General features: G+C 35.7%; 1 protein-coding gene across 1 annotated transcript in view; it reads left to right on the top strand.

The window, feature by feature from the left end:
- The window catches only part of THSD7A (thrombospondin type 1 domain containing 7A), a 264,860-nt gene that overhangs the window by 160,798 nt on the left and 79,117 nt on the right, over nucleotides 1-24,945 (top strand). The window contains exons 6-9 of the mRNA XM_064704399.1: nucleotides 2,854-3,102; nucleotides 4,632-4,813; nucleotides 10,393-10,548; nucleotides 12,932-13,135. Coding sequence (XP_064560469.1) covers nucleotides 2,854-3,102; nucleotides 4,632-4,813; nucleotides 10,393-10,548; nucleotides 12,932-13,135 — 791 coding nt within the window. The remainder of the gene's footprint in view (nucleotides 1-2,853; nucleotides 3,103-4,631; nucleotides 4,814-10,392; nucleotides 10,549-12,931; nucleotides 13,136-24,945) is intronic.

The following is a 24,945-nucleotide window of genomic DNA, read 5'->3' as shown; positions in this document are numbered from 1 at the left end:
AATCCATCAAAAAGTGCAGAGAGCTTTACTTAAAAGCAAGCTTTGCTTTCAGTTATTTGTGGAGATCAAATCTGTAGCATTAGGTACCAGCCACTGAAGAAACTATTTCATTTAGCAAACACATTGCTATGTTTTGATTTAGAATCAGTCTGCTTCTGGTAAAATAAAGTTTTAAGTATGTGATTTTTCCCTTCCTTACTTGGCTAGAGTACAACACATATTCTTCTGCTGCCTGGAATATGAAGGAAAACTCTTGATAGTGGCCATTTCCAGTTAGCTCTCACTGTTTCTCTGACTTGCTCAAGGAAAAACTAATGTTAAAAGAAAAAACAGCAGCTAATTTGGTTGTGAAACTCTTCTTTTTCTAATTTTAGTTATCTCTGCCCTCTCACAAAATAATGTAACTGTATGTGTAACGGAAAAGAGGTTGTGTAGTGGTGACTTACAGTATCAGTTTCTTGTTGGTGTTTATGTAGTACTGCAAGTGGTTCATGGTTTTAATAAACAAATAAGGAAATAAATATAGCTCACCTTACCTCTTGCTTGTCTCCCTGATAATATTTATGTTCCAGTTGCAAGAGCTTAAGAACATCCTTGTTTTATATTTAATTTTAAGTTATTTTATTTTATTTTATTTTCCAAATAAGTGAAGTGAGGAACACTTTAACTCTATTGTTTTATTTTTGTTAAGAATCATAAATAAACAATGAAGTTAGTAACATGGTACAATTCTGTTTAGGTCTTCTTCATCTCCACATGTAAATAATTAGTAACAAACATTAGCCTTTCTCATGTAACACTTCCCCCCAAATAAGTTTTGAAACAGATGCCATGCCCAGGGACTGTACACATCATTAATTACTCTTTTCCCTCCTCACCAAAGCTACTTTATGATGGCAATTTTGTGCATATTCCCTGGCAATGTGCATCTGTAATTAACCTCAGCCCCAGTCACAGTGAGCGTGAAGAGGTTGGTTTTCTCTGCCCTCAGAGGTGTCACATTGGATGGGAACTTGGAAGGGGAGGATACTTCATCTGTTATACAAAAAATTTTGCAAATACTGCCCATGTTAGAAACCATAAGGAATGTGTCTTTTCTCCAGTCATTAAGATGTGTCTTTGGGGGATCACTATATGTTTTGTCAAAGGTACAGAAACTGATTTATTGATTTTGACATACTGTAGTCCTATGCCAGATGGGGCTACATGTAGGTGAAAAAACCCATTATTAAAAAACAATTTTCTCAAAAACTCTGAGTGTCTTTCTCCACAAACAGGACATAGTTTTTGTCCTAAAGCAGAATAAAAGATGGCTATCATGTGTTAGGGCTCCCTATCACCACTACCTTTGACATAGTAAGAACATTAGAAATCTCCTTCTGAGTAGTCCCCTATGGTCTGTCAAGCCCAGCAGTATCTCCACCTTATTGTCTTCCGTGGTAGAGGGAGATGCAATTTAAAGACCAAAAATATGACACCTGACTGTCTTTTGAAGTCCATTCATTTTGTATTTCTCCAATATCCAAAGTAAATGTATTAGGGATGATGGCTCACAGATTGGTCAACCTCTGTTTGAACATGCTGACACTGTCTCCATAACCAGGATCTTCTGCTAGCAAGATGTAGAATTGGTCTGTTTCTTGTGCATATTATGCTTTCATTTATGGTGGTTTTAAATCTCCATTTCATCAAGTACACCTAGTTCTATTATAAAATTTTGTAAATAGAGGTTCAAAATCGTGTTGAATATATAGGCAGGACCCAATTTTGTATAGTAGTGAAATACTTGCAAATATTATTTTTTCTGTATTATTTTGTGTTCTTTTAGAGGGAAAAATCAAGTCTTATAGTATAGTTTATAGGCCTAGTATTGAACAGAGTGCTACTTGCAGTACCAGTAAATATTTTTCCTGTCTATTTAACTGCTTCAGAAACCAGATTTTTATTGCAACCCAGACATGATAAAAAAAAGAAATCTATGTTGTAATTGTAATTAAGGAGATAAACTTATGTTTTATTTAATGGCAGTTTACCTTCTCTATTTCTCATTTTTCTATTGTGAATCAAACTTTAAAATAGAAATGCTAGTTTTTACTTAGAATATAAATTTTAAAATTAAGAGTGATTTAGAGGGAGAAAATCTTGCTGACAGTCTATGTGATAAGTGAATGAGGCAATCAGATAGAAAATGGAAATTAAATTATGGCCTTCGTAAGGAACAGGAAAAAAGTACTATGGGTAGCAGGGAACACTTCACTTTAGGTTAGAGATCATTCCCTGTTTGGACCATGAGGCATCACTATGGCAGTAGTTGATTAATGATTAACAAAGTAAGTTATTAGTGACCAAGCATTCAATATGTTTTCCATTGTGTTTTTAAACCATTTGTAGTCTGCAAATTAGGACAACATGACACTGAGTATTGTTTTCTCAGCAAAAACTCCTTTAGTCATTTGGGTTTTGAATTATCCCTTACTTGGAACATAGTTCCAAAAGGCAAAAAGAGTATACCTAAAAATAAAAGATAAGAAGTGAAAAATGTATGTATTTCCTCTGTTATACTTCCATACATGTAGGAAGACATAGATTTTAAATGTATTCACAGATATGGCAATAATTTGATCACAGATATGGCAATACTGATAATTTTTTACTGTATCTTATTTTTCTGGTTTAAGTAGCTTTAATCAAAAGCCCTTTGGCTGACTATTTGGGATCAAATAAACGTGGAGTAAAACTTAACAGCTTTAAAAATATTTACTGACTTTCATGTAACCATTGGCAGTGCTTTTGCTGTAGGAGTTCATGACTGTGGATGTGTGTGCTAAAAACTGCACCGCTGTCTCATTGCAGCTTCTGCAATCAGGAAAAGCTGCCCATCACATTTCAGTCCTGTGTGATCACGAAGGAGTGCCAGGTGTCAGAGTGGTCGGAATGGACCCCCTGCTCCAAAACCTGCTTTGACATGACAACCCCTAAAGGGAACCGTACAAGATCACGGACCATTAAGCAGCTCCCCGTTGGCAGTGAGAGCGAATGCCCACAGTTAGAAGAAGCAGAGCAGTGTGTTTCTCAAGGAGACGGCGTTGCACCCTGCATTACGTAAGTTGGCTCATTTCAGTTCTCCACTACTAAAATGAACAATTTCAAGCCTACAAGGCTGGTAATGGAATATCAACCAAACCATTATTAAAGAAATAATGGGTAGGACTTTACCCTTTTTCTTTATCCCTGTTTATTCAGTGTTCTTGAAAGCCCAAAGTCTGCAAATAGTTCCCATTGTAGTGTAACCAGTTCCTTCTCTAAATACAGGAAAAATAACAAGTATAATTTCTTTTCATTCATTTCAGGTTTTAAAAGACAATATTTGCACATACACAGATTCAGGCAAGATGAAAATAAATTAATTGTGTTGATTTGTCAGTGATGTTTTCCCTACATAACATTTCTACCAGAATCATTGTTTTCTGAATTTCTTGTCTGTTTGCAGACCAAGTGTTGAACACAGGAAAGGGGTGATAAACATCTGGTTAGCTAACAGACTATTTTAGTGAGAGCTGTATTCAGCACAAGGAAGGCCCTAGATGGGAAGTGGGAGAGGCTAACAGTGACAGCAAATAAAAGTTAGGAGAAATGACAGCGAGCACTTTATGATTCAAGAGATTGCTCTAATCCTTACCGAATCAAAATTAATATTAAAGTCCCAACTGAGTTTTTTCTTTATCAAACTACGAATAGGGTCTGGAGAAATGTCACTTGATATTAAGCATCTTTGACTGTGATATATATTTTTCATTTAAGAGTTGAAATATCATCTTTCTTTATCTCCAGCTGCATTAGGAAGCACTTTGCTGTACTTAGCCTTAAAGTACTTGTTAGGTAGGGAATTCTGTGGCATTTCTTGCAGTTCATAATCCTGATTGGGGTTTTAACTGTGAGTCAAAGATCTTTGCTGTGTATTCACTGATTAGAAAGCTTCCAGATTCTCATCATTCATCAGTACCCAGCAGGGATGCATCAGTACTGCAGAATGATCTTCCTTTTAACTGTGAAAAAGAGAACTTACTGAAAAGTTTTCCTGAAGTCATAATAAAAAATATAATCATAGTTTCACCTTGATATCCAGAAGAAACTTTTTGTTTCAAAGATAACAATAGGCTTTTGGGTTGTTTGGGTGGACGGAGGGGGAGTTGTGAGGTTTTTCCCTCATTTTCTAGCTCTTACGTTTCTCCGCATTCACATCTCTTTCATATTTTGGATTTTGTTTATACAAATTGTTAAGCTGTAAGCAAATGCTGAGAGTCACAGTCTTGAAAGTTATCTGAACATCTATACATCTCTGTATATCAAGTTTTTCTCCCCTCAAATAAAATATTTATATATGGTATGTTTCAAGAATTGAACAGAAAAGATCCTCCTAAAGGGTAATGATTTTAAAACCTAAATAATACAAAAAAAGTTTTCATATGCATGAAATGTGAGATTTAATGCACCTTTGTGTGCAAGAAATTGTGGTGCTCAGGCCTTTTATGAAATTAATGAGGTGCTGAGGCGTTTCAGCTTGTGTGATTGAATGCTGTGAGAGATGGCTTGATGGTTCCTAGAGACCCAATTACCCACGTGTGGCGCAGGTACGGCTGGCGCAGCACTGAGTGGACGGAATGCCGCGTGGATCCTCTCCTCAGCCAGCAGGACAAGCGGCGGGGGAACCAGACCGCGCTGTGCGGAGGCGGCGTCCAGACCAGGGAGGTGTACTGTGTGCAGGCCAACGAGAACCTCCTCTCCTACCTGAACACCCTCAAGGAGAAAGAAGGTAAACTTGATTCAATTGCAATGAAATTTGTGTGAAAATCAGAGCGTGTCAGCATTCCAGAGCTCTTTCACAAGCTTTCATTGTCTTCTGTCATGAGTGCCTCCTTACCTTGTGAGTTACTGCTATTCTTTAAATTCAGATTAAAACGCTTAATTACTGTGGCAAAGATTTCATTCTCTATGCTGCAAATATCTATTCCAAACATAAAGTCCTACAAAATACTGTTTCTTAGTGTCTACTGAAAAATACTGTGCAGGACAACTTTCCATAAGAAAGAACATGAAAAGGTGGGTCAGAAGTCCTAGACCTGGTATTTTTATCTACTGTAAATTTCTTGTGTGTCCTTCATCTGGGTGATGAACTTGTGCTGTTTGACGTGCAGATGGGATATGTAAATTCTGGCATGTAAGCTCAATATAGAAAAATGCAAAAATATTATTAGATTTAATTCGCAGGGAACTGATTTTCATTTTTCCTTGATTTGGTCAAGTTTTTAAGTAGCTTTCAGTACTTCAAGCCAATATAATTTATTTGGTTTATTTACCTAACTGAGAGAAGAGATTTTTCCTTGTCACTGTTAAAGCCTGCACAGGTTCTTAAGAAAAGAGAGAATATCTTAGAACACAAAATCTTTTATTAATTTGGTAGTATACGTATTTTAGAACAACACTTGAATGTTTTACATTACATTTACTCCTGTATAGTAATGCAGAACTATAGATTTAGAAATCAATGAATTAAGCTAAATGCATTTAACTTTTTAATTAAATTTTTTCCTCTACCTATTTAATGCAAACACACAGCCATGCACTTCAGGGAAAACAACAGCCATACACATCAGGAAAAACAACGTCAATATGCAAATCCTATGTAATAACATTTTGTCCAGGGCTGGCCAAACAGCAGACTAGCAAGATTCCTGCTGTGGTTTAAAGGTACTCTCAAACTTGCCATGGAGGTAGAGTTTGTGGGGAATGTTAATGCCAACATCCATTTCAGCGTGACTGCTCAGATCAGTAGGGTGTGACTCCTGAGCTCTGCAGCCCCACATCTGTATTTATTAAAGAAGCTTTCAAGCCTCTTTGTTTTATGCAAATCAGCTCTGCCCAAGGGCTTTTAGTAAATCGCCTCTGCTGAACAAAGTTTAGATGCCTCTGCCGCAGTGTGAGCTACAAAAACCTCCCAGCTAAGGAGAGGTAACAATAAGACCAGTGGCAGCTTACTGTTCAGAATGATGATTAGGATTTTGGTAGGCTGTGAAGTCTCGCCAGATTAGGCGTGTGTGAAATTTACCCTTATCAGACTGTGACAGGAATACATGGAGCCCATCAGGAGGTAATCTCTGCAGGCTCCTGAAAGCTGATTAAAATGTAACTAGTCTTTGGATGCATAAACATGAGAACAGTTTTTCAAGAGCTCAGACTGGGGGTGAAGTGGATCTTAGCTTAAAAAGGAGCTCTGGGCTGTTTCCAGCCCAGAGGGGACAGATTTTCAGAAGAGGTGCTGCTCTGCTCTGCTCATCCCCCTTCTCTCTCCCGTCATAAAATAGAAAATTATGAGTAATTTGAAGATGGGAAAAAGCCAGGGCACACACCCACCAGATTATGCTGTGGGGAAGCGCCTTCATCTCAGTGTCGTTTACTGCTGGTTGTAGCAAATGCTATCTTGGTAAGGCTGATTTAAAGACCTCCCTTCTCATATTCTCATGGTGGCGTTTCCCTGTTATTTCAGAAAGTCAGTCACAGAGCAAGTCGAAGGCTAGTGCTGCACCTCTGCTATCAATCACTTTTGAAATAACAGGTAGGTAAATTAAAGCCTCCAACCTGATTTTTTGGTTAGAATATGCAAAGGAGGCGATGCCCTTTTGGGGGACCTTGTTTGCTGTATGTGTACGCTTAACATGTTTATGTGCTCTGAAATAGTTAAATGGATTTGAGCATTCTCAGGAAATTTCAGATCAGTTTGAAAGTGACAGGCCAAAATTCAAGCTAAGGAAGATCATAAGCCAGTTGGAATGCTGGACCAGTTCCCTCCTCCACTCCTGAACCATTTTAGCTAGTGACTGTTTTTCCTCTCACTTCTGAGCATCAGGAATTGTATTTCAGCTTCCATCATAGCTGCTGTTTCCAGTCCCTTCCGTAGATTTCAAACATCAAGTTAGGCCTCTGGTAAGAATTTGAACTTCTAATACAGAGCTGAAGCAGAATTCCTCAGTAGGAAGAAGAAGGAGCATTTGTTGTAGCAGTTAAGCCATGACAATCAAGTTCCTGAAGGCCACAGTCATACTGCCATTTGCTTGCCACTGACTTGAATTGTTTCATCTCTGTTCATCTACTTAACTGGTTTAGTCATGAAGTTTCTCTTACTATATGAGGTGGACTGTTTCATCTTATTCCGAGTACCTTTAAAACCCTTGATGTAGAATAAAGAGGAGGAAAGTTCCTTTATGGGCATAAATTTATTCTACATCTGCAAATACACATTTGTTGCCTTATTAAACACAGGACTGCTTACATGCATGGAATTGTGCCATTTCTCAGAGCATAAGGTTCTGAACTATCTAATGTTTTTTTGATGAGAGAATTTAGCATTATAGAAAATGAGAAGAAAATGTTGTTTACTTGTTGGTCATAATGTGTTTTAGGCTTGGGTTTTTCTTGGGATTTTTGAGTGAGAGTATGTGGAGAAATTTCTTTGTGTTGTTTGCCATGAAACCAGTGTGGCAAATGACCAAAAAGAGAAATATGAAATTGTGTCTGCTTATACTGATACAGTCACATACAAATTCAGTCTCCTTGCTAGCCTGGTCATTACTGGGCAGTAGTCTCCTGAGAGTCTTTAGAGGAAGATGGAGAGTTTTATGTATTGATAAGTGTAGCAAATGCATAAAAGTAGAACTGTTCTTTTTCTTTTCAGTTGTTTTTAAAATGCAGTAATTCAAGGAGGTGTTTTCCAATGATATGAAATATATTCAACTAAAATTTCCTAATATAGAACATTATTTCAGGAATGGATAATTGAGTCTTACTTTATTTTTTAAGTTACTAGCCTCAAACCTGAAATTCCTTGAAAGCTGAATCTAATTTATTAGTTACACTGAAGGAGAAAGAGAGATTATCAAAATGCATTATCTTTTCTTTCTAATTTTGGCCCAAAATTTGGTCAAATTTCACATAGATCTTGTAGTATTACACACAATCTAATTGACATTCAGCATTATTTCCAAGGAATAAAGAACAATCTTTATTGCTGGCGCACAAAAGTATGAAAGGACAGAGATAAGACAAGGTTTTAAACTGTAAATATATGCATCCAATATCATCTTATGTCAGTGTCTTTGCTAAACAATACACATCAAAGCCTATGCTCAGTCATACTTTTGTGATGCTGAAAGAAATTAATTTAAATTCATGGGAACAAGATGGTCATGAGATGCCCAGACACAGCTGTTTTCTTTTACTGTCATCTCAGGAAAAGAATTTTGAGTAATCCTGCATGAAATTCATCCTAAGTCCTCAGTTTAATAACCTGAAATAAAACTTTTCTGTCCTATGGTTGAATTGTTTTGTTGTAAAAACAAAATATAAGAGATTGCATTTATACATCACTTAGTGTCTAAACACAGCATTTGGAAAGCATTTTGCTTTATATAAAGATTCATTGTTACCTGTGATATGAAAAAACTGCTACTGCTAAAAGCTTCCCAATGAAAGATCTTTTTTATTTTTCTGAGTAAAATTCCCTGAACTACTGTGATGATAAGTTTTTTATCATGGTGAAGGATAGAGATAAAGCATGGAATTCCTCAGAGCACTTCCTCTATTCCCTGAAGCAAGACTGTCTCAGGGGTGTGATTGGCCCTTAATTTCAACTGTCTCACTTAGGCAATTCCCCAGTTAAATAAAGGTTAAAAATGTATGGACAGCAATTACTTACTCTTTTTCTTTTTTTATTAGAAACTATTTAATGCAAATTACACGGGCAAACTATGTTTACTTATATCCATTTTCTACACCAAATAGGCATATTATGTTGAGTATCATGCATGCTCATTGTGTATGTCAAAATTACTCTAAAAATTAATAATATGTCATAAAAATTAATTTCAACATACCATTATGCAAATGTTGGAATATTAGGCTTCTTATTATTTTATTTCAAGAGATTGGTAAGCTAGAGACAGTAATCTTAAAGTTTTACACGGTGTTGCTTCATTATGTGGAGCAACACGGTGAAAAACTGTGCCAAAGGAGGCAATATTGAAAACCAGAATACAATAAGGATTTTTCATTTCATTTTCCCTTTAAAAAAGTGAGAATTGGATGCTTTTTCCAAAACTGTAAAGATCATCTGCTGAGAAATCTGAATGGAAAGACATACACACATGTCTACAAGATTGACTGCACTTTAACAGCCTGGTGTTTACTTTCACATTCCTAAGTGGTTATTGATCTCATCTTTCAGACAGATATTTTGTCATATACTGTATCTATTTAATCTGAGAGTCTTTCCATCAAAAGTGGTGGCAAAATTAATGAAGTGACTTCCCACAGGAAAAAAAAAAAAAAAACTGAATAGAAGGAGAGTGCTTTAAGTTAAGGAATTTTATGTTTCCTCAATCAACCAAAGTAAAGTAATGTGGCAGACTTCTAGCAGATATTCTCTGTTTACTGTAATATTTTGTCAAGTCCTGTATTATGAAAGGGAATGAAAATCTTGCTTTCAATTAAATAGTACATTTTCAGTTTGAGTTCTGTGCCTTACTCTGGCACCTTGTAGAATTTTCCCATTACTTGTACTATTCAAAAGAATAAAGTATGAAAGGGGAAGGGTGATTTAGGTTATTGGTTTTTAAAGAACAGCAAAGTCTGCCTTCACATGTGTCTCTATAGATTAATAACATTTTAAAAACTAAATTGTCTTGTGCAGTTTTTACAACTACATATGTACATGATCTATAGATATTTATCGACACATATAGAGTAAATGCAAAGCATATATATAGCTGAAACAAAGCCTTTCTTGAGGTAAAGTTGCTGCTGCACAAATCTTACTGCTGAGTGTGCACTTGATGGTCGTTAGAGTAAAAGAAAAAGGTTTTTGCCAAAATTTTAGCTGTGTTTCAGGTTAAAGCTTAAAAATAATCTTTTAAATATTAATTACCAGGTCTTTGAAGTTGTAGTATCATATAGCTTACATATACCAAGTGCAAAGGGGTTTATGCAGCTTTGTGTTCAGTTTCTTAAAAGAAGAAGTAATGAGATACCAGGACACAAATTTATGTAGAATGCAAAGTGAAAAATTATTATGCTGGTATAATTTACCCCTCAAAGGAAAGGACTGGGTCTGAGGGGGTGCTGCAATATCTACAGTCTCCCTGTCTCCACATAATGGGATTTGACTTTGTTCATGCAAAGAGTAAATTGACTTCCATTCAACTTTTTTCAAGGCAGGCAATTTTCCATCACGTCATCCGAATAAAATTATGAAATACAACCTTTCTGACTAAAGGATGGTTCTGTCCACTTAGAGCTAAGGATCATGACCAGTGACATATGAGAAATATTTTGTTTTGACAGCTTCAAGGCCAGTAGACCGTAAACTGTGTACAGGACCTCTTCCCAGCACCTCCCAGCTGTGCCACGTTCCCTGTCCTACAGAGTGTGAGACCTCGGCATGGTCAGCCTGGGGACCATGCACCTATGAAAGCTGTGATGACCCTCAGGCCAAGAAGGGTATGTAACAATTCAGCAGAGCCTTTTAATGGTGATATTTACTATTCCTAAGTAAGTCACTAGGTTATGCAAGCTCACGAAATTTTGTGCCAAGAAGTGTATATCTAGTGCCTCTAGGCATCAAAATAAAGTCATTGAATTAGGACTACATTTGACATCACTGTTACACCAAAGGTAGCAAAAATGCAGCCTGTTTACTAGGCTCTCAAGATCAGTTTGGGTTTTTGCAGGTCAATTCCAGTTTCAAACCTTCCTTTCAGATTGAAAGGGATACAGTTTGTGTGTTCAAATCACAGCTTTGGCGCTGTCACAAAAGGAGGACAGAAGCCTCCTTTGAGGTATGTGGTGTACAAGGCAATCAGAGATTTACAGTTCAGTAATAGCTTAGGAATTCACCATTAGACCGTAAATCATGATCTGGCAAAGAGATGGCACCATTCACTGTTGATACGTGATGCTGTTTTACTTATGACATATGTGTTGGTTTCAAATTCAGCATGTTTTACAACTTATTGCCATGCAGAACAGATTGTAGTAACCTGACATCAAAATAGAAAAGCAAGAATACAGTGACAGGGACCTCATGTTAGAAGTCTGTGGGCTTCTGGCTGCAAATGAGAAAAACTGGCCTAGTCATTGCTGCAAAGTGATTATGTGATAAAATTGGGAATACGGACTTGGTTTCTTGGTTGAAAACAGTTGTAAGAAAGGGCAGCCACATATGTCCACTGGAAGGAGGAACTGTGATTACTGTGTTTGCTTAGCTGGATATTTCTGGCATACTGCTAGCTGCACTTCTATCTGGGCAGCAGTAATAAAAGTTTTACAAAGCTGTTCATTGGAACTCTGACCCAACCTCGATCAGTTCAAGAAGGAAAAAGCAGTTCAGTTGTGCAAATCTATCAGATTAAGTCTCGTCTGAGTACAGCTGTCAAATAGTCTGTTATTTCTGTTGCTGTTCCATCACTGAAAGATTTGCTATGTTTTCAGGGGTAAAGTTTAGGTTTGTGAGACTGAATTGGACATCTGTCTAATAGAAGTACATTAGGATGCACTTTGTCCAAGTCTTTATTCCTACACACATGAGCAGGCATCTTTTCTCAACTGCCAATGTTTTTCTCTTGTCTGGAAATTCTCACATTTTATTTTATAATTGCATTGACAGTTCTTCTGAGAGAATGATGTGAAAATTGTGCAGGCACTCCCACTTTTAGCAACGTCTGTCTACATATTTCCAGGTCATTTGCATCCTTTGTTGCTGTAGATATTGGAGTTCTTTATTTTTGAAATTGTATCAGCCTTTTGTGTCAGGCTTGCTAAACCTTTTGCACATAATTTGGCTGAAGTCTTCAATCTAGAAAAAAGGAGAACAAACAGCAACTGAAGATAAATGGAACAGTATTTTTAAAGTAAATGCTTACTATAATTGAATTAAGAGGCATATCTTCAAAGAATCAGTTCTTGCACATGTGTGCAAAAACTCTCCTGTTCAGTTTGTGTCTTGGTAGAAATGACAGACTACATTATATGTAGTATTTTATAAAAAATATCTATATATAACTATCTTGAGTGATTACTGATATAAAACAAAAGAGATTGTGAAAAGATGTGAAAAGACAAACTATTTCTTGAATCCATTTAGTGTGGTAAGGTTTTTCTGACTGCATTTAATCTGTTTTTTTTCAATGAGCCATCCTGAAAGGAGAGAGTGGATTGCTTTTTGTTGCTGGCATTGGCCCAGTAGATGACACAGTGCATAAATGTCCATCAGTTTGTCCATTCCAAATTGAGTTTAGATAATCTTAAGGAAATTTCTAGATGCTTGCAACGAAATATTACTGAAAATGTATTCACAGGTTTATTTTGAGTTTATTTTCCTGCTTTTATTTTTCTCAGAATTTGTCTTTTTATTATTCTGTTTTATTTTGGAGGATTGGAGAGGGAGTGAGTGTTTGTAAGCTGATTTCACTTGATAGTCCATTTCTGTTGGAACATACCTGAGAAGAAAACAAACAATTTATTTGAGAAAATGGTGACCCAACAATGTAGTCAAGATTTATAAAATGAGATGGATCTTGCATGAGTGGTGCTCAGGAAATGGTCCTGTCTCCTTGCTGGAGTCTGCATGACTGTGATAAACAGGGGTTGAGGCAAAGCCTCCTGAGCCTGAGGAGGCTCAAAACATTGAAACTTGTGAAATTTTATCTCTAGTCCTTCTTTATTGAGTTCTTCTACCCAATTATCTGAAGTGCATTGTTCTGCTGAGTGTCTGTGGTCTGTTTTACAGAGAAGACAAACAGAACTGTTCACTCAGGTGTAGACAGATAAAAAGTGCTTCACTTCACATTTTAGAGTTAAATTGTTATTTTCATGGGCATTTCAGGATTTAAACTAAGGAAACGTCGCATCACCAATGAGCCTACAGGAGGAACGGGAAACTGTCCTCACCTTTTGGAAGCCATCCCATGTGAAGAGCCCTCTTGCTATGACTGGAGAATCACGGGGCTGGAGGAGTGCATTCCTGACAATGAAAAGCCATGTGGCCCTGGCACACAGGTTCCTGTTGTCGTCTGCGTCAACAGCGATGGTAAGATGGATGCTTTTCCCTACAGCCCACGCCAGCTAGAGGGAAGACGCTAAAATGGGGTCCAAAAGGGTATCAGTTGTTTTACTCAGCTTACTTGATCCTTAAAACCAAGCTGTCTGGAATAGATATAAATGTCCATTAATACTGGAGAGGAAGAGTAGGACCTCTAGTTGCTCTAGGACCAAGCTCCTTCACTGTGTACGGTTTCAAAGCTTCACAAAGTGACTTAGAGAAAATTAAATAGAAAACAGCTACTGTTTCCAATGGATCAGATTCATGCCTGCAGTGGCTTGACTGAATTCCCTGATGTAATCCCACTAACAAAGCTGATCCTCTGAGCCTAGAAACAAATAAAATGTGAGCAAAGTAAGATGCATTGCAGTAAGTGTAGCTGGAAGAAAAGTAATAATATGTTTATTAAAAAGGATGGTTTGATGAGCGTTACAGAGTTGGGTTGACAGTCCAAGCCGTCTTGCTTCTTCAAAAGGTCAAAAAAATACAACCATTATTCAATTATCTTCTGTGAGACAAAACAGATCTTGCATGACACAGTCATAAAAGCCAATTTTGAAAGCTGCTTACAGAATACTTTAATCTACTGGAGGTTCATGAATTACTGCTGAGAGAATAGTCTTTATTCATTAACAATATTATAGTCTAGAGCAGCAGATAAATTAAAATAATTGTATTGACTGCAGTGTAGTATGGTAAGCAGCTTCTTAGTTCCAACAGAGAATTAAGTAAGAGGACACCTCTGATGAGTGTTAACAGCTGCAAAAAATATTTTGAAATTAGATCAGTCAGAAGTAATAAGAACTGATTATAGAGATATTTAAATCTTGAGCTTTCCTGCTGAAGACTTTAGATTGTAATTGAGTTTTGGGGATTAAATTGAAATGCTTAGAGTTATAATGTTATTTTTCTGCATACACCTAAGAGAACTAGTAACCATCTTTACAGCTCAGAAAGAGATTAGCCTAGAATTACAATATTCAATCTACCATATTCTATGTCCTTAACTCAAAAAATTTCCCTTTGCCATTTGATAATTTCTTGGCAACAATACTGAAACTATTTGAGAGTTTTTTGTACACATATTCAGATGAAAAATGGCCTTTTCCTTGAAAATCAAGGTGTTTCCTAAATAATTGTGATGACACAATAAAATCTGTAAAACAAAAAGACTATATTTGCTTTACTAGCTTATGGTTAGTTTGGCTTGCCTTTATTTTGGGGAATTGTGTTTTCTCATACATCTAACAAGATTTCTTTCTAAACTTTCTAAAATTTTGTAATTTATATTGACTATAGCTTATTGTATATTTGGAGCATGCAATTGATCCATTAAACTTTGAGATTTTTATGTATATGATATTTTCTATTGAAGCTTTACACAATTTACTCCTGGCACTTCATGGGCTTTGATTTTGGCCAAATTTGACTTTGAAGACTTGTGTTTATTACTCCCAGTATCATTTTTTTGTCTCTCTTTCTGAAATATATTTTGCTGTAAATATATGGCCTTATACATTGCCGATATCAGTAATCTGCCTCAGAAAGAGTGAGAAGTCAGGATTTGGCCTGCCAGTCTTTAAGATTGAAGAGATGTGCGCTTAGCTTCAAAGAAAGGAGAAAACAAATTGCAATTATGTCTTGTTTTGTAAAGATCTGATAATCCAGCTGTCCAGTCACAAAAATACGACAGAATGCAAAAGCAATGGAGAGTAATGTAATAAATTGCCCCAGGTCTTTTTAAATTCCTTCTTTGAAATTTCTTCCTTTAGTAAACAATCTTCTGTGTACTTCACCAGTAATACCAAGTGTCTTCTGCTTCACTCTCTCCTGAGAGGGATTAGTATGATGCAGTAGAAGCAAACAAAGACCCACCAACCTCAGCAATCTCCCCCAAAATTGACTCTGCTCAAGCATGTTATTACTTTGCCTCCCACAGCACCAACCCACTGGAAATCCTGTAGACAACTCTTAAATACTTTCTAAACACCACCACCTCTTCCCAGATAATTCCCATCTAGTGTTTTGGCCTCCTACCCTGGCAATCAAGAAAATCTCTATGGTGTCCTTCAACCAAAGTTGTAGGCATCTAGATTCTGCTCTGCAAAATACAAGAGAGAAACACTTTGCAGTCAGGCAAGTCTTGCTTCAAGCCCCACAGCTTCAGGCTAGTTCCAGTAAAATAAAGTTTAGAGAATGCTACTCTTCACTGTCAAAACATTGTGGTTTAAATTATTCATCGTAAGGAATTTGTGATATTCATTGTTCTTTGAGCACATCTTGGGGAAGACTGCACTGACTGTCAGTTGAATACTGTACCTTTATTAACAGGGCACCTAATTTCTATAATAATCATGTATTCCTATATTTTTGACCTTAGTAGCACACAGGGAATTTAATTTCAGTTTTACAGATAAAAGGGACCACAAAAGAAAACAGTACTGAAATCATTAACTATTGCATAAGATTGCTGTTCCTCAAACTAAACTTTGCTTGACGATGTTATCTTCCATCTCTTAAAGTGATCTTCTTCTTATTATTATCAGGTATTAAGCCAACCTTAAATCTTTAAGTGCTTGGATAGTAAAGGTTGAAATGAAGGGACTTAAATGTATCCAAAAAAAGAGCATATTGTGCCCTTGCCTTCTGCTTTATAAAATGAAAAAGGCTGATATTTCAGACTAAGCACTGTACCCTAGATGGATAAAGCTCTGTAGCTTTAATGTAAAATAAACCCAACACTGATTTGTAGCTTCTCTTTCTGTGCACCATTGCATCATATCATATATATCTTAAGCATGATTAATTGGGATAATATATCTTGACCTGGATGTTTGGCTTCTCAGATAGAATCAAGCAGCAATGTTTGTGAAGTTGTTTCATATAATTGGAATTAGCTTTTCTCTTCATTTTGGTGTTTAGATAAGAGTCATTACAGCCTTTGAGACAACAGCAAACAATAAGTTATCCTCCTATCTCATTGCTGGAGGCCTGTGATTGTCACTCTTTCCACAGTGGATGGCAGTAATCAGAATTTTCATTCATGCTGAAAAAACATGACATTCCCCAGGTTGTCATTGCAGAGGCTATAATTAACTTTGATGTATTTTATTATATAAATGGAACTTCAGTCTTCTACCATGGAAAGAACATTTTCTGAATAAGTGTTCTCAATAAATCTTCCAGGAAATTTTAAAATAAGTTTTTTAGGTGAAAAAGACACCTTTTGGTTGTGGAAGCTCCCAGACATGACATAAAGTGATCAGAATTCATTCCTTGTATGCATAATTTTAATAATTAGACATCAGTTGCTCATTTTCCATTCTACAGATTAACTTTTGGTAAGGATAGAATATTTTTTAAAAAATAAATTTATATTTATATTTTTGTTGTATATGTAACATATGCAAGGCATAAACACACATTCATGCACACCCACATCTATGTACATACTATCTCTTATTAAGTATATTAACACAGTTCACACACAGAAGAGTAATTTTAGAACAGATGAATTTGTTCTATTTCTCTGTAGCTATGACAGTCTGTGAAGAATACAGTTTCAAAAATATCTCTGCATTATTTAAAGTCAATAGTGGGAAAGCTGGCTGCTTCTCCACTTTGTTTACAGACATATTTATGCTACTCAAATGTAATAAGGAAATACAATTTCTGACATAAAAATCTGCAATATTAACTACTGATTAAATGCTTTAAAATGCTTGTTCACTTATTTTTTTCATGTTTTCTTTGGGCTGAAGGCTGTAGCTCAGGTACTGGCATTGGCTGGCGTGTCCTTCTGATCCTCACACAGTCATCTCAAATGACTTGCTCATTTTCTAAGAATTTAGATAATAATAAATATTAGAATTTAGATAATAGATATATATTAGAATTTAGATAATAAATGAAGATTATAATTTGGTTTACAGCCTTTATAGCATATTGGGCTTTCTACTGTTGCATGTGTTACTCCAGACAAAACAGATCTCACTTTTGAAACACAGATTTCTTCCAGATCTTATTGGAGTCACTAATTGTTGGTTACAGTAGCTCTACAGGGGACAGACAGGAGTGGACTCTTCTGCCTCACAGCTGAGAGTCACTTGCCTTGGAAGAGGGAGCCATGGCAACATCAAGGCTCTTTGTGTATATGCAAATTCCTACAACTCTATGAAGCAGCAGGATTGCTGCTGAAGTTGTGTAGGCAGAGGTGCATGCTGATGTAGCTCAGTGCCACAAGGTCCTTTCTGGCACCTGTATGGAGGTGGGTGACACAGGTCCGGTTTTTCTGAGACTGACACCACTGGCATCAGTATTTTCTGATGCAAATGTGAGAATTTTACCAGTTCTCTAATACTGGAGGCAAAGCAGTAGTGCTGGTATCAATTAAAAGACATAGAAGGTAGATTGGTCTGTTTGATTTAGAGACATAACAAACCAAATAGTTTAGCTACCTTGTCAAGGGCTGAAAACACTATACTGAACAAAATGGAACAGAGGACATTTCTAGGACACTTGTCCTTTATCTGTGTTTATTCTCAGCTAGTGAGACTAACAAAAGACACCATATTTCAGCAATAAAACCTCTTATGTTTTATTTACCTTACTGTTTTTCTCAAGAGTTAGAGAAGCTGAAATACCTCTTCTCTTATTTTTGTTAAATTTTACTTTTAAGTAAATCTTACAAAATTTTTTCATCTAATTTAAGTTTTCTTCTATAATTTCCTGATCAATATCTCAATTTCCTTCCTTAATTTTTTGGCTGGGGCTTTATATCATCTTACCATAAGCAGGTAATGAAATATGTCAAATAAATTTCTGGAAAAGCTGAAGTTTTGCTGGTGCAACAATTTTTATTTAAGTTATTTTGGCTGGTTTCAGAATTGGGTCTTTCTGTATATTTATGGTTTGAATCAAATGCTGAGGAGTCTTTTGGTCGTCATTTATTTTCATGATGGGAAACAATAAGAGATTCAGTAGACCTGAGCATAGACATTTTATAGGTGTGCCCATATGTAAAGAATCTATTTTTCTGACATTTCTATTGTGCAGCTTTATGCATTTGATGAAGAAACCATCAGACTGGTTGGATTTTATTATGATTATTTAGAAAAGAAAATACCACTTTGTGTCGCTTTATGACTTAGTTCTTTATAAAGAATGAAGAGCCAGATTCAAGTTCAAATTACATTGAATTATTCAGTTATGCCTGTAAGAAAACCCAGATCAAAATCTGGTCAATGCTCAGCAGTCAATTAGCAGAAAAATACAGTAGCTAATGACAGTTCCTTTGAGCTCATAGTGCCTTTTGCTTACAGGAACTTGGTTATGTTGGCATTAGTCATCATTTCCCAATATTTGTTTCCTAGCTAATATCATAATAGCAATGTTTTAAACTGTTCTTTGCTGCTGACAGCTTTTTGGATGTCCATCTGAGGCATTTAAATCAAATCTAAAATGTATACTCTGTTCCTCAGTGTAAGTACATAGGCTAAGAAACTTATACCAAAGCTTTTCCTTCCTTTCCTTTAATTTTTCTGCTGAATATGTTTCTTGGATGCTTGGTATATTTACAAATTTCTTAGTGAAATAAACAATTTCAATAAAATAAATTGAATTTAAAGGACTTTAAAACTGACACTCTCAGGCCATTATATTTCACACCATTGGATTTTTAAGGCATTTATTTAAAAAATGTTTTATTTAATATAAAGGAACATAAGGAAAAACAAGATTACAGTATACTGCTTAAACTATCTCTAAGTCTCGGAATAGTTTGATAATTGATAACTCTTCTGTCAATAAAAAGTCACATTTAATTGATGACACCAATTCCTTTTTATCTCTCATCTTGATATTAGACACGTCACTACTGAGTTTCATAAAAGAATGGATGCTTTTAGTATTTATGTAACATGTAGTAATTTAATTATATGGAAAGAATAAAATACATAACTTTTTTGTCCCTGTCTTTAATAGTTTGCCTGAAGTTTGATGTGATGATTTCACATTTAAAGAGATAAATAAAACAAAACCAATGTTCCATCTGCATAGTCAAATAAACATTAGCACTTTGTGCATCAGGCCCTTGTTTCCAATTTATCATATGTGTTTGAAGATGGAGTTGCACATGGTATGGACAATGTCTAATGAGACATTAATGTCCACAACTAATATAATTAAGGTAAAAACAGGTAGGCCAACCTAATTACCAAAATCTTTGTCTAGTGTAACAGATCATAATGTGGCTGTCTGGTCAGACAAGTTTGATGTATTTTGACCAGTTTACTTCTAAAATGTAACGCTGCATTATTGTAAAAATTTTGGACTTCTAAGAGTAGAGGCTGCTGGAGTGGAAAGTGCTAGTATTTTTTAAATGGATCTAAGAGAGTGCAATGTTTTATATAATCCATATTATTAGTATCTTTATTTTGTTTTTGATGGCACACCAGTAAGATAACTGCAAGAACTTCATGTGACTAAATTGGAGGGGAGGGATTTTGATGCATGCATTGTGATTTGTGTAATATTCAGCAATGCAGGAACCCAATTCTGATTAGACTCCAAGGTTCATCATGGTAAGAATGCAGAGAGGGATGATAGTAGATAAACTTTATAACAATTGGAATTTCTTTAGGGAGGTCAATTTAATGTGATACAGTTTTTCCATTTATTACTTCAAATTAGGCTATTATGAGGCAAGAAAGAAAAAGGAGGTTAAGGAGTTATGGATGGATTATGGAACAGGATTTCTAGAACTGTATTGAACTCCTTTGGTTTTGGGTTTGTGTGTCAACTTGTTAACTCCCTAAAACATACCCAGAAAATATTTGAAATATTTTTACAAAACTTTTTTAGAAGAGGCAATTTTGCATCTAATTCTGTTATATATAAAAATAATGCTATAGAGGTATGCATTAAGTACCACTTTCTCAGGAGATTATATGACACAGCACTAGTCATTTTTATCTTTATGATAAAATGTTCAAAGGCAGTATATTCTCACTAGGTTTGATGAGAGTCAGTTTTCCATCTGAGAAAATGTGGCACAGGCCTATTTATATTTTACAACAACTTGCATATTATGGTCCATTTTCTAGATAAATGTTGCCAAATTTCAAAGCTGTGAAACCACTGTGTTGATAAATGGTGAGGATAAAGGCCTCATCATGAGCTACTCATGTTGAGACAGAATAAATGGGAATTTTATTCTCAGTACTTCCAGCCTAGAGCAGCTCATTGTCTGACCTTTCTCATAGATCTTAATTTGTGTTGAGTACTGATTGAGGAAAAAATCACACTTATCTGCCAAAAAATACTTAATTTCACAAGACAACTGCTCCAGTGGTCACTTAGAGCCTTAAGATGATACTTGTAATTTTGCAGTTCTTGCAACTCTTGTGCACAGCACGAGCAACAGCTTCACTGGATACTTCAGAAACTTCGAAGTAAAACATGTGGAGACACAATGATTACTCAAAATTAAGGTCAATAATTGATACCAGTCTCTTCAGTGTTCCCAGTGATCTCTTTCAGATGCTGGAGTGCAGATAGTTTGTGACTACGTAGCCACAACCCCAGCAGAGGGGAATACAGATTTATACCTTGGACTTGGTGAAAAAAGGCAAGACAGGAGAATGAACTGCAATGTTCTGGCCAATAAATTGGGTTGAAAGCTGGAGAAAGATAGGACTTGACCCTGGTTTCCTCCAGGGCAATTTCCTGAGACCATGTAAAGAACTCAAAGTTATAAAATGTCTCTACATGATAAGCATTAGGAATGAATTTGGTGAGGTATTTAATCTGCTAAGGGTCAGCCCATGGGAGGATTTGACAAGCAGCTGGAAAGAATTTGGAGGTGTGGATGAAAAGGACAGTGAGGTGACAGACTAGGAATAGTGTCTAGAAAAAATAAGGCTGGACAAGAAGCCAGAGAATGGGGAAGAAAAGAAAATTCATAACTTTTTGGGCTGTAATGCAATGAATTTTAGTCTGTTTCTACTTTGTCTCATGAGAACAGACACAGCAGCAATTTCAAGCATCAGTGCAACACCCATGGCAGAAATATTATTTATCATTTGAATTCTGTTTTAAACTAGAAAACTGAAAAGAAATATTACATCAAAATTTCATATTTCAATTTTCAAAAGAAAGCATTCAAACATTAGGAAATTAAGTTTTCCAATCCTTATGTGAATACATCAGAAAGAAGAATTTAACTGTGCCAACCTGACATTTTCTCCACAGAATCTGCCACTTATTTGTGAGACAGATATATCTTCTTTGGTGATTAAGTGGGTATTTTGTAGTAATGAATGCAATATCTGTGAAACAACTAACCTTAGTTGTCCTATTCTTCAGGGTTTAATTTTGCTCTGCTTTTGTTCAGCATCAGCAAAATATAAATAATGCTGACCTGCCACATCTGCAGTGTTCTGAAAATAATGCTGTGCTGGTGGGCGTCTGATAGTCATGACAGAAAGATCTTAGCAAAAATGCCAATTCTGTTTTAATAACACTTTTAATTAGTGTGTGGTAAATAAAACATTGGATCATGACTTGAACAAAGAGAATAAAACTAAAAATACCAAATAGCTCCCCATTAAGGAGTTTCCAATCTGTGAACTGAAGGAGGAAGGGACCCAGTGGAAAAATAATAAGCATGTGATTATACAGTTAAAAAAAAACTGCATTATACAAAGACACCTTTCATTTTGGCATCTACTCTTTGGTTTCTTGATATAGTTTTGGGGGATTAACTTGTGGATTAAGTATGTAAATCTTGCCCTAGGAATTATCAGATGTGTGTTTCTAATTTTATTTAGACATCCTTTATTGGTGCTGATACTATTCTATGAATAGTAAATTGCTGCATTAATGTTTTCCAAAGAAAAGATATGAAGCAAAAAATACATGAAATTTCTTGTTCTGGATGCCTCAGAATTGAGGTTTTTTTATTTAAAGAGGGGAAGGAGAATAATTGCATAAACTAGAAGCATCTTATATATTGTGGGAAGCTTCTAGAAAACCAGCAGGGAAGGAGAACCTTATTTTCAGGGTACCATTTATTTCTATGAGTAGGTGTCAATCTGCAATGAAATTTCTCAGGCTTCTGTACTTCAGGACATTATCTTGCATAACTTATTAACAGAATGAAGAAGTTTTAATGTCTCTAAACTTGCAGATGTACTCCTGGAGGTTTTTTTGTTTATTTGTGACAATGCTATTATATTTCCTTCTACAGAGTAGGTTTGTGAGATGTAGTGGCATTTACCTCTGGTTGTTTTCATGACAGCTCCTTCTCTGAATCCATACACGTAGAGGCTAGGAAAAAGAAAAAAGTCAAAAGGATGGGTTAGTTTTAGTCTTCTTGGGAGAAAGACTATGAAAATGTTTCCAAAAGAGAAGATTAATTCACAGTCTGAGCTCCCTAAAGGCATGCTGTGCCTTCCACTCATAATGATGAGATATTCGTTGCAAGGTGGATAAAAAGGTGTTCTCCAAAGACTGCATTTTATCTGCCAGTAGTAGGGCACAGACAAAAGCATCCATGAAATTAATTTAAAAACCATTTCTCAGAAATGTGTAAACATGACAGTGGCAGTGATCTCTCTTACACCTCTTGGGTCCTATGTTTTAACTGTGATTGAATTGAGCTGTCAGATTATATAGAGGGTGACAACTCTTTACTAGCTGCAGCTGGATGAATAATGCAAAGAAAATGTTTGCAATCATCTTTTGCCATATAAAATAATTTTTCTTATTCTCTTAAACCCCCTTTTGAGCTACATGTGTCTTTGTGTGGCAGGAGGTGTGACAATGTATATGAACGCACAGTTTTAAACTTGCTGCAAATTCACAGTATGGTAGTGAAATACTAGATAATTGACCAACTGAAAAATTCACTTAATATTCTCTCAGGTGCAGGCCATTAATCATTCACTTCATCTGTGAGGTGAGATTTTGCATTATAGAAAAAAATATCATTACTCTGTTGGTGACCAAATTCTAGGAAAATACTGCACTGCTGAAGTATTTATAAAGCCATTTAGGATGCAACTTTTTGTAGTTTTTTAGCTTAAATGTATAAATTTATTAACCAAAGATAATGTTTGTGCTGAAAATGGGAAGCTTGAAGTTAGTGAAAGTATTGTGTCTTGAAAAACCAGGCCATTTAAGGTAGCTGCTCTAAATATGTAGATTAGTACCTTAGGGAATCATTGGAATGATTGTGGTGAGCACTGTCATTTTACTGACATTAGGGAACTGTCACATTGTTTACGTGCTACTGCTTTTCTTGCCTATTATTTCCTTTGTATGCTTCTATTCCTAACTCATATCCCTAAAAGTTAGTCTAGTTCAGATCAGAAATATCAGCACATCAGAAATATCTTTTCTCATCAAACTGGTTTGAAGTCATTGACATTCCAGTGCCCTTCCCAAACTTGTTCTCCAGGTTATTTTGACATTACTGAATGGGAGGGGGAAATGTGTAAAATAGCACTTACAATAAAATACCTGTGAAAAGGCTTTTACCTGTGAAATACTTTTAAAAGGCTACAGCAGTCTATGTGTCCATATACGATGAAATTAAAAATTTGCTGAGAATACTCAGCAGTGAAAAAGTAGTAGAATAATTTTCAGTGCTTAATAAAACATGGAGTTTTTAAATAATCAAAAGGACACATTGCAATAAATGCATGTTGCGTTTTCAAATCCATGTATTTTAAATCCTACTGTTACCAGAATTCAGAGAACACCATCACTATTTCTAAAGCCCATGAAAAGACTTTTCTTGACTTTTAAACACAGTAGACCTTCTTTAACATTTTAAATGCAAATGGAGGAAGTTTTTTTAATCTTTTTTCTGGAAGTCATACTTGAACATATATTTTTCACTATATGAATTTTGACTTGATTGAGAAAAGTTTATGAGAAAAAAAACTGATCTTGGAACTAGCTAGCTAGTCTTGGAACTAGCTGTATCTTTTCAAGGTGGCTTGGTGCTTTTGACAAGTGTTTTTAGAAATACAATGTGAATTTTCAAGTGATCTCATCCTCAAGGTTCTCACTGTCCTCTTTTTTCCTTTTAGCTCTGTCAGCACTTTTCCCCTCCTTTCCCCTTCCTGCTAAAATGGCCTATTGGTTTGACATATTGATCCCAGTTGGTCCCATGACTAATATTGATTTTATTCTCAATGGGACCGTAGCCTGTCATCAAACTTATTTTTTCTTTCATATCAAGATGACATTTGATTGGCTTATTTGACACTAGAAGGCAACTCTGCTTGGTTATGATCAATACACTTGTATTCTCTGTTCCTTATCATTCTCAGTAAGACTACATTAGCAAATGAACCATGAAAATGTTTCAACTACCTGTCAAGCAGTAGGAAAATTTTACTCCTGTTGTTAGGCAGTGTTTGGGTACTCTGCTGGAGACTTTATTAGAATTATTGAACTTCTATCCCTGTGGTACAAGTCTACTATAGCATCAAGTTAAAAGACTAGGAGATTTTCAGCTAAAGGCATATCATGTTTCAGTTTTTGTTTACTTTGCTTATATGCATGAAGGCACTTTCCAAAGTTGATCCAAATTAACTGCAAAAATAATTACTTAAACTATATTAAATGTGTCTGTAAATCCTCTTATTTGAAGTTAAAGTGTTCCTAATTTTATTTGTCAAGAATTTTCTCTTTCTGAGTAAGATACCCATACAAAATGTTAATACAGTTTAACTAATCTCCTTCAAAGTCCCAGTTTAATTAATTTGGATTAATTCTTCAGTATCCCT

Source organism: Zonotrichia leucophrys, chromosome 2, assembly GCF_028769735.1.
Source record: "Zonotrichia leucophrys gambelii isolate GWCS_2022_RI chromosome 2, RI_Zleu_2.0, whole genome shotgun sequence".
NCBI classification, from domain to species: domain Eukaryota; kingdom Metazoa; phylum Chordata; class Aves; order Passeriformes; family Passerellidae; genus Zonotrichia; species Zonotrichia leucophrys.
The sequence above is the reverse complement of the archived record's forward strand: the minus strand, read 5'-3'. Positions and strand labels throughout refer to the sequence as shown.